Genomic DNA, 14,346 nt, shown 5'->3' on the forward strand with positions numbered 1-14,346 from the left:
AAGGCCAAAACAAATGCAAACAAAACAGCTTGCAACACAGTCTGCGCAACTAATCACACAATTTGGTGACCACTGTGCAACATATTCAACTTCCAAACTGTTATGACTGGGTCTATAACAGATTTCGTAGACAGAGTTACATTAAACAAACATGGAGTGTAATTGTGATCATTAAATGTAAAAATGGTGCGATAGCAATGGACAAATATTGATATTCTTTACTTTAGACTTTAGAGATGCAGTGTGAAAATAGGCCCTCCAGTCCACCGACTCCACACCGAACAGCAATCACCCCCTGCACTAGCACTATCCTACACACTAGGGACAATTTACAACTTTACCAAAGCCAATTAACCTACAAACCTGTACGTCTTTACCAGACGTACAGGTTTGTAGGTTAATTGGCGTTGGTAAAGTTGGAGTGTGGGAGGAGTTTGGTAAAGTTTGGAGTGGGAGGAAACCGGAGCACCCAGAAAAAACCTAAGCGGTCACAGGGAGAACGTACAAACTCCGTACAGGCACCACCTGTCGTCAAGATCAAACCCGTTTGAAAAAGAAAGTAAGCCCTAGTTTTAGCAAAAGAAGAAACATCCTTTCCATATCCATCCTGACACGATGCCTCAATCTTAAGGTTTCCATCAAGTCACCTCTCACTCTAAACCAAAAGGTACAAGCCTAGCCTGTCCAACCATTCCTGGCAACCCATCTGGTCCAGGTATTAGTCTAGTAAATCTTTTCTGAACTGCTTCCAACACATGCACATCCTTCTGCAGAGACTAACACTACAAAATACTCCAGATGTGGTCTCACCAATTTCATACGTAACATAACAAAGGGAACCTTCAGCTTTGTGCTGAAGTTCTCCTGCCATAAACAATAACATTTGGAAGCTTTCTTACTTATGTGCTACATTGCACACTAGCCTGTAGTGAAGCATGCACGAGTACCCTCAGAATCCTTCTGCAATCTCCCACCATTACATAATATGCATTAAAAATATGTATTTCCTGCCAAAGTAAGCAACTTCACATTTTCCAACATTATACTCCATTTGCCAGTTTCTTGCTCAGTATCTACAATCCTTTGTAGCCACTGTGTGCCCTCTTTATAATTTAATTTAATATCTTTACGTCAACAGCAAATTTAGCAAACAAAACTTTGAAACTTTCATCCCAATCACTTGTGTATATTGCACAACATTGAAGGCCCATTTCTTGATCCCAGTAACACACCTCCCAATGCACATCGTCACAAGACCACCTACTTCTGTGCCTAGTCTTGTGGCCAGTGGGCCATCTAATCCTCTATCCATGTCAGCAAGATATCTCTTGCACCAATGGCTTATATTTTCCACTAAACATTTGATGCGATACTTTAACAAATGCCTCTGGAAATCCAAGTTCTCCTTTACCCACAGCACATTTGTTCAAAAGAAACTACAATTAATTATTCAAACGCGGTTTCCCTTTCACAGAACTCTTGACTTTGTCTGAATATCGTCATTTCTTTGAGTAACCTGCCATAATTGTCTTTGATACCAGCTTCTAACATTTCTCCTATGAAAGATGTTAAGCTAACTGGCCTGTGATTTCCTACTTTGTCTGTTTCCCTCCTTTTTTTTAATTAAGGGGTTACAAAGTTACCCCAAGCAGTGGAACCGTCACCGAATTTTGGGTTAAAGCAAATAGAGTCAGTGTCGGAGAGTCACAGGGCATAGAAACAGGCCCTTTGGCCCAACTTGCCAATGCCGACCAAGGTGCCATCTACAGTAGTCCCACCTGTCCGCCCATATCCCTCTAAACTTTTCCTATCCATGTACCTATCCAAATGCCTCAACATTTTTGGAGGGAACGGGAACTGTAACATTGTCTCTCCCGAACGGAGACGCGACCTTTGTTTCTGTGTCGTGTCTCCGTTCCCGTTGCGGCCTACCACCGGCCATGCACCTGGGACCACCTGGGGCTCTGGTTCGCAGAGCCCACGGCCCGGACTCACCACCTGCGGCGCTGGCCGCCTTCGGATGCTGCGGGAGCGGCTGCGACTCGTCTCCGGAGGCTTCGGCGCAGGCCGCGTGGACGTCGGAAGCCCGCAGGCCCCTGGATGGGGGCCGACATCGGGAGCTCCAGCAGCGGCAGCGACAGCGTCTTCGCCCGCCCCAAATCGCGGGGCTTGGGTCGGCCCGCCGCGGACCTTTCACCGTCCGGGGCGGCCTGAAATAGGCCACGGGTTTTTCTCCGCCCAGCGGGGGCTTCAGTGTCGGGAGCCCCGACCGCCCCGACATGGCAACTCCAACAGCCTGACCGCGGGAGAAGACGGCAGGGGAAGAGAGAAAGACATTCTGGCCTTCCATCACAGTGAGGAGGGACTGGAGGAGACTCACTGTGATGGATGTTTCTTTTGTTTGGTGTTAGTTTATGATTGTATGTGTTATTGCATTTTTATTGATTATTCTTATTGGTCTTATTGTTGAACTGCGGGTAATGTTTCATTTCACTACACATTTATGTGTATGTGACAAATAAACGGCTATTGACTATTGACTATTGATTCTCACTGGTCACTTCTCTCAACATCTTGGATGGAAACTATGTGGACCCTGGGACTTGTCAATTTGCCAGCAAGCATCCCCAACAATTTGCTCAGTACCTGTTCCCATTGATTACCATTTCCACACTCACTACCCACAGACCTGGAGTTCATTCCTTTCCTCCAATTGCGATTGCAACTACTCCTGTGATATGACTTGCATTCTCCACAATGAAAACCAATGCAAAATACCCATTGAATTCATCTGCTACCTTCTTAATTGCTGCGATTACTTCTGCAAATTCACTTTCCATAGGACCAATACTTGGTTTAATTTTTAATTTAGAGATGCAGCACGAAAACAGGCCCTTCGGCCCACCAACTCCACGCCGACCATTGGTTCGCCCACTCACACTAGTTCCATGTTATCATATGTTCTCATCCACTCCCTACACGCCGAGGGCAATTTACAGAGGACAATTAGCCCACAAACCTGCACGTCTTTGGGATGTGGGAGGAAACCGGAGCACCCGGAGGAAACCCATGCAGTCACAGAGAGACCGGGCAAACCCCACACATACTGCACCCAAGGTCAGGATCACCACCCAGGCCTCTGCACCACCCTTTTTAAAAAAAAATCTGCTTTTACATTTGTAACCAGCTTGTGAATTCTCCGCTTTACTAACTTTTAGGCGTCATTTGTTATTTTTATTTCTTGCCTTGCCACCCATCTGCACAATAATGTGCTTCTCTTTTTAAGTATTACCTTTTTTTTTTAGAAACACTTTATTTTGGGTGATCACAAATGCAGAGGTACTTCGCTTGAGAGTTTATCCTTGTTTTGAATATATCCATTTTGGACACTCACAGATCCCCTCAAACATTGTGGGGCTACAGCACAGGAACAGGTCCTTCAACCCACCAAGTGAACCAAGCAGTAACATCCATATTGGTGTTAATCCTACCCAAAGTCATTTTATTCTCTCAACTTCCGCATGGTGCCAGCGCTCAGCTACACACTATGGGTAATTTACGGTGGCTGATTAACCTACACACTAGGGCGGCACGGTGGCGCAGCGGTAGAGTTGCCGCCTTACACCGAATGCAGCGCCGGAGACCCGGGATCGATCCCGACTGCGGGCGCCGTCTCTACGGAGTTTGTACATTCTCCCCGTGACCTGCGTGGGTTTTCTTCGAGATCTTCGGTTTCCTCCCCACACTCCAGAGACGTACAGGTTTGTAGGTTAATTGGCTTGGTAAATGTAAAAATTGTCCCCAGTGGGTGGAGTTTAGAGTTAATATGCGGGGATCACTGGTCGGCGCGGACCCGGTAGGCCAAAAGGGCCTGTTTCCGCACTGTATCTCTAAACTAAACTACAAAACTAAACCCACCCACATCGTTGCGGTGTGGAGGAAACCGGGGCACCCAGTGGAAACCCTCAGCGGCGCGGTGAATACTCAATCTCCACGCAAACAGTTGCCAAAGTCAGGATTGAATCCAGGCCACTGGAACTACAAGGCAGTATCTTTACCAGCTGCGTCCCTGTGCTTTGTCGTGTTTTCAGCGATCGTTTCTGAGAACACCGTGGATTGAAGCCAACCAGAGCACAGGCGATTCTAGACCCGGCATTTGGCGACCGGATGGGATGAAGGATGGAGCGGAGCAGTAGCTACGTTGCAGTCATCTGCCGCTGCATCTGAACTGATGCAGCTGATCCCCTGGTCTGATATGTCTGCCATCTTTGTTAGTTCCAGTTACTGCCATCATCTGCAATTTCAAAATGGCTGCCTTAGGCCCATATATCTTTCGCTCAAACGTTACGTAAAATTTAATCATATGATGAGGCACCTCGACTGGTTTATTAATTAATATTGTATTCTTGCACAATGCCATATCTAGAAGAGCCGTCTTGCAGTCTGAAGAAGGGTCGCGACCCGAAACGTCACCCAGTCCTTTGCTCCAGAGATGCTGCCTGTGTTACTCCAGCATTTTGTGTCCATCTCCACGCTGAACCATAAAAGCCGTAATCATCCAATGAACTACCCCTGTTAACACAATGAACATCTCATCCAAGCTATTAACCCCGGCTGATTTTTCTTGTCTTCATTCAATTCAGATCCCACACAATTATCATTGTAACTTTCTGACAAGCTTTCACCATTTCTCCTTATGTGATTTTATCCTCCCCACTGTTAGCGACCTCGGTACATCATACTCAAGTTTTTTTTTGCCTTTATAGTTTCCCATCTCTATCCAAATTACCGACCGGTACATCTGATTTAGGACTCTCCCAATCTATCTGTAACTGGATTAAGGACTTCCTGACCAATCGGCCCCAGATGGTCAGATTAGGCCCTCACACATCCTCCACTCTCACAATCAGCACCGGCTGCCCACAAGGATGCGTGTTGAGCCCTCTTCTCTACGCCCTTTACACCCATGACTGCACCCCCACTCATCCTACCAACGCCATCATCAAGTTTGCGGATGACACGACTGTGGTTGGACTCGTCTCAGGAGATGACGAGACAGCCTACAGAGATGAAGTCCAAAAACTGATAGGATGTGCGGAAAACAATCTGGCTCTGAATCCTTCCAAGACAAAAGAACTCATAATAGACTTCCGAAGACACAATACGGGCTACACACCACTGCATATCAGCGGGGTTTGTGTGGAAAGGGTCCCTGCCTTCAAGTTCCTGGGCACGCATATTGCTGAGGATCTCTCCTGGACCACAAACACCATAGCGGCAGTCAAAAAGGCACAGCAGCGGCTCTACTTTCTGAGGATCCTCAGGAAGAACAACCTGCAAGAGCAGCTGCTAGTGACTTTCTACCGTTGCACCATCGAGAGTGTGCTGACGTACTGTATTTCTATGTGGTACACCAGCAGCTCAGAGGCAGACAAGAAAGCCCTTCAGAGGGTCATCAACTCTGCAAAGAAAATCATTGGTTGCCCACTGCCCTCTCTAGAGGAACTTTACTCCCTCCGCTGCCTCAGCAGAGCAGCCAACATCCTGAGGGATCCTTCCCACCCTGGTCATCAGCTGCTCCAACTGCTGCCCTCTGGTAGACGGTTCAGGTCCATTACATCACGGACTAATAGACTCAAGAACAGTTTCTACCCCAGTGTCATACGTGAGCTGAACACTGCCAGACACTCACATAAAACTGAAGGGAAGGAACGGAACTGGTCGGAACACTGTCAGTTACTTGTCAGAAAACATAAGCCTCAATTTAATACAAGTTTACATTCTACTGCACTTATATTGTTAACATTTGCTAAACTTATTACATGTTACAACCGACCGCACCTTATATTTAATTACATTATTTCTTTTATTTATTTATTTTTTTAAACGGCACTTGCAATATGTTAGCTCTCATTGCTGTGCAATAACTTGCTGTCTTGATTGCACTGTACACTGCCTCGACCGTATTGTAATTGTTTTGTCTATATTGTATTAGAGGTCAGTTTGTTTAATTCAGTAGATTAGGTTTAGCTTGTTATGGATAAAGGTTTATCCTTTGTACTGTCTGCTGTGTGTGATTGCATCATCTGGACTGCTTTAATTTCGCTGTACTTTGTGTAGTGACAATAAAGGTTTTTACAATTTACAATTTACAATTTTACAATCCCAACTTCTCTCATACTGTCACTAATTAGTAGAATTACTCCATCTTTATCTAGCTTCCTGTCCTCCCTAAATATCACAAACCCTTCCATATTCAGGGCCCATTCTCTGTTGCTCTGCGGTCATGTCTATGCAATGGCAATCATATAATGCACATTTCTATTTGTGCTCTCAGCTTTTCAAAAGACAATTAAAAGCATAGAACAAAACCATTAGGCATAGTCTCATTTCCCATTCATGATTTGATTAGATCAGACAAGAATGGACTATCGAAAAGGATAATATGATTAGTACATTGTATGCTATAACATATAACCAGCTCACATGTCTATGATCAGTTTCAGTTTCTTGTGGGTGTCGAGGTGTAATCTATCACTTTCGCTTTAGAGCACGAATGATCAGCCATGATCACATTGAATGGCCGAACGGCCTACTCCTGCACCTATTGTCTATTGCTATGTTCCAGACCAGGGCGGTAAGCTATTAAGTCATCCCTGGATAATGCAATCGACACTAGTTTCCCAGTGATTATTGGAAAGTCCTGCCATTCTACGGGGCTCAAAGATTAAATGGCGATTTGCAGACCCTTTTAACAAACTCCTACTGGAATGTTATCAACCTCACAATCTGGGGAAGCCAAACTGCTACGTGAACAGGCAAGCCCACCCCAGAAGGAATCTGATCACAAAATGACAAACTGCAGGAGATGAAAGTTATTACATACACAAAGTTGAAGGGACTGTTGGTGATAAGGAAGAGCTTCTTTCCATTATTAACCAGACGATTTAGAACAGCATAGGTTTCATCTCCTCGAAGGATGCAATTTTCTGCAAATAAAGAATACAGTTGTTATTCCGTACTAATACGGAGTGTTCCAACTGCTTCTGAAAACAAAATAGATTTCCTCGCTTTTTCATGATACTAACACATGGGGATCTTATAGAAACTTACAAAATTCTTAAGGGGTTGGACAGGCTAGATGCAGGAAGATTATTCCCGATGTTGGGGAAGTCCAGAACAAGGGGTCACAGTTTAAGGATAAGGGGGAAGTCTTTTAGGACCGAGATGAGAAAGCTTTTTTTCACACAGAGAGTGGTAAATCTGTGGAATTCTCTGCCACAGAAGGTAGTTGAGGCCAGTTCATTGGTTATATTTAAGAGGGAGTTAGATGTGGCCCTTGTGGCTAAAGGGATCAGGGGGTATGGAGAGAAGGCAGGTACGGGATACTGAGTTGGATGATCAGCCATGATCATATTGAATGGTGGTGCAGGCTCGAAGGGCCGAATGGACTACCCCTGCACCTATTTTCTATGTATCTATGTTTCTATATTGTCACTTGCTTTGTGATAAAATGCTCTCCCTCTCATTTTCTCCATTTGAGTCCAATTAATTTCCAGTTCACGGTTTAGAAAGTCCAGAAAAACTTCTGACTGAGTGTACATTAGACACGTGAATGTGGAGCCAGAACCAAGCCTGGGAAGCGGACAGACCTGATTTTGGGGGAGTGTTTTGCCTCATCCATTAACACTGCAAATGTACAAGAAACCTCACAAAGAGGAAGAATGAAGGATTGGTAAAGTCACAAAGTGCTGGAGTAACTCAGCGTGTCAGGCAGCATCTCTGAACATCGATAGGTAATGTTTCAGGTCCAGACCCTTCTTCAGACTGATTGTAGGTGGGGAGAAGGGTGGGTGGGAGAGTTGGAAAGAAAACTCGAAGAGATGACGAGAATAATGATTAGAACAAAGGCCAAAGATGAGAGTACAAGGTGCGAGACAAACAGATTGTAAAGTTGTGAAGCCAGAGGCAGGAATGGAGTTAGAGGGAGAGTAGACAAATAGGTGCTAGTCCAGGTGGGGAAAGGGAGAAGAAGCTGGGGGAGAGGGTGTTCGAGCTTATGTAAAATTGGAGAATTCAATGTTCATACTGTTAAGTTGTATTCCTCTTGGGTAGTTTACAAGGTGCTGATCCTCCTGTTTGCATGTGGCCTCACTCTGGCAATGAAGGAGGCCCAGGACAGAAACGGTCAGTGTGGGAATGGGAATGGTTTAAATGGTTAGCAATTGGGAGATCCAGCAGGCCTTGGCCAGCTGAGCGCAAATGCTCAGGAAAAAAAAACGTCTCTAAGTTTACGCTTCATCTCACCGATATACAGGAGGCCACATCGGGAACATTGGATGCAGGAGATGAGATTGGAGGCATACGTGAACAGAGGTCTCGCGTGGGAGGACTGCTGGGGTCCCTGGATGGAGGTGAGGGGGGAGGTACAGGGACATGTGTTACATCTCCTGCGGTTGCAGAGGAATGTACCCGGGGAGGGGGTGATTTGGGTGGGAGGGGATGAGTGAATCAAGGAGTTGCAGAGGGAGCAGATTCTGTGGAAGGTGGAAAGGAGCGGGGGTGGGAATATGCCACTGGCGTGACTTTTGAGAATACGGAAATGTCAGAGGATGGTGTGCTGGATGAGGAGGCTGGTGGTGTGAAGCTCGTCCGCATCTAGGGACCCTGCCAGTCCTTCCATGTGAGACAGAGGTCCATGTGACCTCATCTACTGTTCCCGATGTGGCCTCCTGTACATCGGTGAGACCAAGCGTGGACTCAGCGATGGTTTTGCTGAACACTTGCGGTCGCTCCACCAAGGCTTCCTGGATCTCCCGTATTGTCCTGGGCCTCCTCCATTGCCAGAGTGAGGGCCGCGTGCAAACGGGAGGAACAGCACCTCGTACTCCGCTTGGGTAACGGAACCTAGCTGCATGAACAAAGAAATCTTCAATTTACAGAACCTTCCACATCCCACCTCTTGTGCCCCACCTGAACTCTCACCCATTTCTCTCCCCCCTGCCTCCTTGCTTCACAATTCACGACAGTTTGTCTCACCTTCTGCTCTAAACTCTGGTCATTGGTCCAACTATCTGCCTATCAAACCCGCCCCTCCTCCCCTTTGGCAACAGGTAATAGGTCATGTTTTGTTCTGCCTCTCCTCTCTTCCGGCTTTCTCCCCACCCCCTCCTCCACGAGAAGTCTGAAGAAGGGTCCCATCCCAATCCGAATCATCACCTAACCTTGTTCTCCAGAGATTCTACTTGACCAGCTGTATTACTCCAGCACTTTATATCCTTTTGTGTAAACCAACATCTACAGTTCATTGTTTCTACAGAGTGGTAATGTCAGTTTGATGTTACACCATGTATTTCGCCTGTTGAACTTCCACTGTTAATGGAGGATAATGACGTTCCCTCTGAATGAACGGATAATGACAAGGACAAGGATATGGTGACCACTCATTACCGCCGGAGAGAACATTTATCTGCACACTGATCCTAAAAATAAGATTCAGGAGAAGCTCGCCAACCAAAAAGGTTTAACAAAAACACATTCACGTGCTTATTCCTTTTGCCGAGACTCTTCAGACAGTCAGTGATACTTTAGCATGATCACCATCCTTTGTGAGTTAACCGAAACATCAGGGTAATCATCACTGCAGTACATTACAAATCTTTTGCAGGAAGGGCCAGGCACTCCAGGACTGATTGCAGGTACTCAACTGTTTAGGGAGGCTTGCAGTTCAAGATAACAGAAGCACAACACCATTTGTTTCTGTCACAGTCGGCGGTAGCTTTTATTCTCCGGAACTTAACAAAGATTATTCAAAAGGAATCAGCTCCAGAGCTATAAACAGAGTTCCTAACAATCCACGCATTGAACTCTCGAGTCTGCAGTACTATACGCTGCTCACTTACCAAGGTCGTTTTCAATCCACTTGTACATCATTCCTTTGATGTGGACAGTACTTATTGCATCCTGAAAAGATGGAAGAAAGATAATCAAGCTTGTTACACAATTGTGTTCTTTCACAGCAAGATTTCAAAATACTTTTATCAAATCTAAAAATTTAGCGGCACGGTGGCGCAGCGGTAGAGTTGCTGCCTTACAGCGAATGCAGCGCCGGAGACTCAGTTTCGATCCTGACTCTGGGCGCCGTCTGTACGGAGTTTGTACGTTCTCCCCGTGACCTGCGTGGGTTTTCTCCGAGATCTTCGGTTTCCTCCCACACTTCAAAGACGTACAGGTATGTAGGTTAATTGACAGGGTAAATGTTCAAAAAAAATTGTCCCTAGTGTGTGTAGGATAGTGTTAATGTGCGGGGATCGCTGGGTGGCGTGGACTCGGTGGGCCGAAGGGTCTGTTTCCGCGCTGTATCTCTAAATAAATTTTTTAAAAAATAATTAAAAATCACGGTGTCTGTGTACTTCAAAAGAACCCTCCCACCAAAATCAATAGCCTTTTAAGAGTAAGAGACAGAAAGTGCTGGGGTAACTCAGGCAGTATCCATGGAGAACATGGACCTGTGATGTTTTCGGATGGGATCCTTCATCAGACTGATTGTGTGTGTGTGTGGGGAGGGGGGGGGGGGGTGGGAGAGGAGGGGGGGAGGGGGAAGGAAGGAAAGTGACAAGAGAGAAGGAGCAGGCCAAAACATGGCAAGTGAACTAGCATCTGGATTTCCTTGTTCCTAGCCTTTGAAGAGAATTCACCCTCTACACAGCCGTAAAAAGAATGATCTAAGTGGTGCTAAATGTCACTCTCCAGTCACTCTCTATCCCTGCAAAGAATTGTTTCACTGTTCAAAGTTTGAAACCCAAAACATTTCAATGAGTTTTATTCTTTGAAACCCTTTCAAGTTGCCAATGCCTCTCTATATCCATGCAAAGAATTCTGCAATTTATTGTCCCACCAACTCAAATCAGATTCTATATACAAGAATATGAAAGTGAAGAATTCAATCTAATTTTACAATTCTCTTCAATGCCATTGTGAACGTTTTCGTAAAAGTGTCTATAGTGAATATTAGGAAAGTAATTTGTAAAGCTGTGATTTGGAAATGTGCATTTTGACCTAAAACATTTGATCTGTGCTTAATTATACAATGTACCTGGTCACTGCAAATATCGTTTGGATTCTTGGCTCCTGCTTCCGATCAATGATGATGAAACTATGCAGTTTAAGGTTTAGGCTAAACTTCACGATTGCATAATTTTTTATTAGGGGCTAAAAGAAAATAAAGCCATTAGCCAAAGCTAAATGATAAAGATTACTTTCAGCCTGGTTGGCTTGGAGTCCTTGGTGACATGGAATGTCACTTGGTCCACTATCAGCCTCAAACTCGTGACAATCATTTTAGCACTGGACTACTTCCCAAGTCAATATCCATCCAACTGCAATGGTTCCAGAGAATTAGGGGAACACAATGTTGAAGGTTAGCAAAATCTCTGGCCTGCCAACCAGAAGGTTAGTAGCGTAGACAGAAACAAAAGTGCTGGAGTAACTCAGCGGGACAGGCAGCATCTCTGGAGAGAAGGAATGGGTGAACTTTTGGGTTGAGACCCTTCTTCAGACTGGTTAGGGATAAGGGAAACGAGAAATATAGACGGTGATGTGGAGAGTTATTGAATGAAAGATATGCAAAAAAGTAATGTAGGAAAATAACTGGAGATGCTGGTACAAATCGAAGGTATTTATTCACAAAATGCTGGAGTAACTCAGCAGGTCAGGCAGCATCTCAGGAGAGAAGGAATGGGTGACGTTTCGGGTCGAGACCCTTCTTCAGACTGATGTCAGGGGGGCGGGACAAAGGAAGGATATAGGTGGAGACAGGAAGATAGAGGGAGAACTGGGAAGGGGGAGGGGAAGAGAGGGACAGAGAGACTATCTAAAGTTGGAGAGGTCAATGTTCATACCGCTGGGCTGCAAGCTGCCCAAGCGAAATAAGAGGTGCTGTTCCTCCAATTTCCGGTGGGCCTCACTATGGCACTGGTGGAGGCCCATGACAGAAAGGTCAGACTGGGAGTGGGAGGGAGAGTTGAAGTGCTCAGCCACCGGGAGATCAGGTTGGTTAAGGCGGACTGAGCGAAGGTGTTGAGCGAAACGATAGCCAAGCCTGCGTTTGGTTTCGCCGATGTAAAGAAGTTGACATCTAGAGCAGCGGATACAATAGATGAGGTTGGAGGAGGTGCAGGTGAACCTCTGTCTCACCTGGAAAGACTGTTTGGGTCCTTGGATGGAGTTGAGGGGGGGGGGGTAAAGGGACAGGTCTTGCATCTCCTGCGGTTGCAGGGGAAAGTGCCCGGGGTTGGGGTGGTTTTTTGTAGAAAGGGACGAGTGGACCAGGGAGTTACAGAGGGAACGGTCTCTGCGGAACGCAGAAAGGGGAGGGGATGGGAAGACGTGGCCAGTATTGGGGTCCCATTGGAGGTGACGGAAATGTTGGAGGATGATTTGTTGGATACGTTGGCTGATGGGGTGGAAGGTGAGAACGAGGGGGATTCTGTCCTTGTTACGAATGGGGGGAGGGGGAGCAAGAGCGGAGCTGCGGGATATAGAAGAGGCCCTAGTGAGAGCCTCATCTATAATGGAAGAGTGGAAGCCCCGTTTTCTGAAGAATGAGGACATCTCTGATGCCCTAGTGTGAAACACCTCATCCCGGGCGCAGATGCGGCGTAGACAGAGGAATTGGGAGTAGGGGATAGACTTTTTGCAGGAGACCGGGTGGGAAGAAGTGTAGTCCAGATAGCTGTGCGAGTCAGTGGGTTTATAGTAGATGTCAGTCACTAGTCTGTCTCCTGTGATGGAGATGGTGAGGTCCAGAAACGGGAGGGAGATGTCGGAGATAGTCCGTATATTTAAGAGCAGGATGGAAATTGGAGGTGAAGTGTATAAAGTCAGTGAGTTCTGCATGGGTACAAGAGGAAGCACCAATGCAGTCGTCGATGTAGCGGAGGTGGAGTTCGGGGATGGGGCCACTGTACATCTGGAACAGGGATTGTTCGGCGTACCCGACAAAGAGGCAGGCGTAGCTAGGGCCCATGCGAGTGCCCATAGCTACGCCTCTGGTTTGGAGGAAATGGGAGGAGTCAAAGGAGAAGTTGTTAAGGGTAAGAACCAGCTCTGCTAGGCGGAGGAGAGTGTTAGTAGATGGGGATTGGCTGGGTCTACGGTCGAGGAAGACATGGAGGGCTTCAAGACCATCCTTGTGGGGGATGGAAGTGTAGTGACTGGACATCCATGGTAAAGATGAGGGAATGGGGGCCTGGGAACCGGAAGTTATCGAGGAGACGGAGAGCATGCGAGGTGTTTTGGACGTAGGTGGGGAGGGATTTGACCAGGGGGGATAGGATGGAGTCGAGGTAGGTGGAAATAAGTTTGGTGGGACATGAACAGGCAGATACAATGGGTTTGCCGGGACAGTTCTGTTTATGGATTTTAGGTAGGAGGTAAAATCGGGCCGTGCGGGGCTGGGGAACGAAAAGTTTGGAGGCATTAGAGGGTAGAGTGCCAGAAATGGTGAGGGCCGTGATGGTGTTGATGATTAAGGTCTGGTGTTCGTCGGTGGGGTCATGGTCCAAGGATAAGTAGGAGGAGGTGTCTGAGAGTTGTCGTCTGGCCTCGGTCCGGTAGAGGTCAGCACGCCAGACTACCACGGCACCTCCCTTATCAGCGGGTTTGATGGCTAAGTCAGGGGTTGTCAGAAAAAAGTAATGATGATAAAGGAAACAGGCCATTGTAAGCTGTTTGTAGGGTGAAAATGAGAAGCTAGTGCGACTTGGGTGTGGGAGGGATAGAGAGCGAGGGAATGCCAGGACTACCTGAAGTGAAAGAAATCAATATTCATACCACGGGGCTGTAAGCTGCCCAAGCGAAATATGAGATGCTGTTCCTCCAATTTGCATTTAGCCTCACTCTGACAATGGAGGAGCCTGAGGACAGAAATGTCCGTGTAGGAATGGGAAGGAGAATGAAAGTGTCCAGCAACCAGGAGATCAGGTTGGTTCACGCGGGCTGAGCAAAGGTGTTCCACGAAATGATCATCCAGTCTGCGTTTGCATTGTGAGTTAGTAGCTGTATGTATAGTTTACAGAAAGAAAAATTTGAGCAACATTAGGAATGAAAAATAAGCTGATGTCATGGTTCTGGTCTTCATTAGGAGGTGGAAATTTTCGAATATTATAAAAATGATTAGTTAAAATTGCCAAGTAAACCTTGATACAACAGTATTTATTCACAAAATGCTGGAGTAACTCAGCAGGTCAGGCAGCATCTCGGGAGAGAAGGAATGGGTGACATTTCGGGTCGAGACCCTTCTTCAGTCTGAAGATAAGAAAATAACTGCAGATGCTGGTACAAATC

The 14,346-nt window shown here is 46.3% G+C and overlaps 1 protein-coding gene across 1 annotated transcript in view; it reads right to left on the reverse strand.

The window, feature by feature from the left end:
- LOC144601723 (5'-nucleotidase domain-containing protein 2-like) overlaps positions 1-14,346 on the reverse strand; it is a 65,629-nt gene that overhangs the window by 24,524 nt on the left and 26,759 nt on the right. The window contains exons 8-9 of the mRNA XM_078414035.1: positions 9,903-9,963; positions 6,887-6,989 (exon numbers count right to left, since the gene is read on the reverse strand). Coding sequence (XP_078270161.1) covers positions 6,887-6,989; positions 9,903-9,963 — 164 coding nt within the window. The remainder of the gene's footprint in view (positions 1-6,886; positions 6,990-9,902; positions 9,964-14,346) is intronic.

This window comes from Rhinoraja longicauda, chromosome 17, assembly GCF_053455715.1.
Source record: "Rhinoraja longicauda isolate Sanriku21f chromosome 17, sRhiLon1.1, whole genome shotgun sequence".
Classification (NCBI taxonomy): domain Eukaryota; kingdom Metazoa; phylum Chordata; class Chondrichthyes; order Rajiformes; family Arhynchobatidae; genus Rhinoraja; species Rhinoraja longicauda.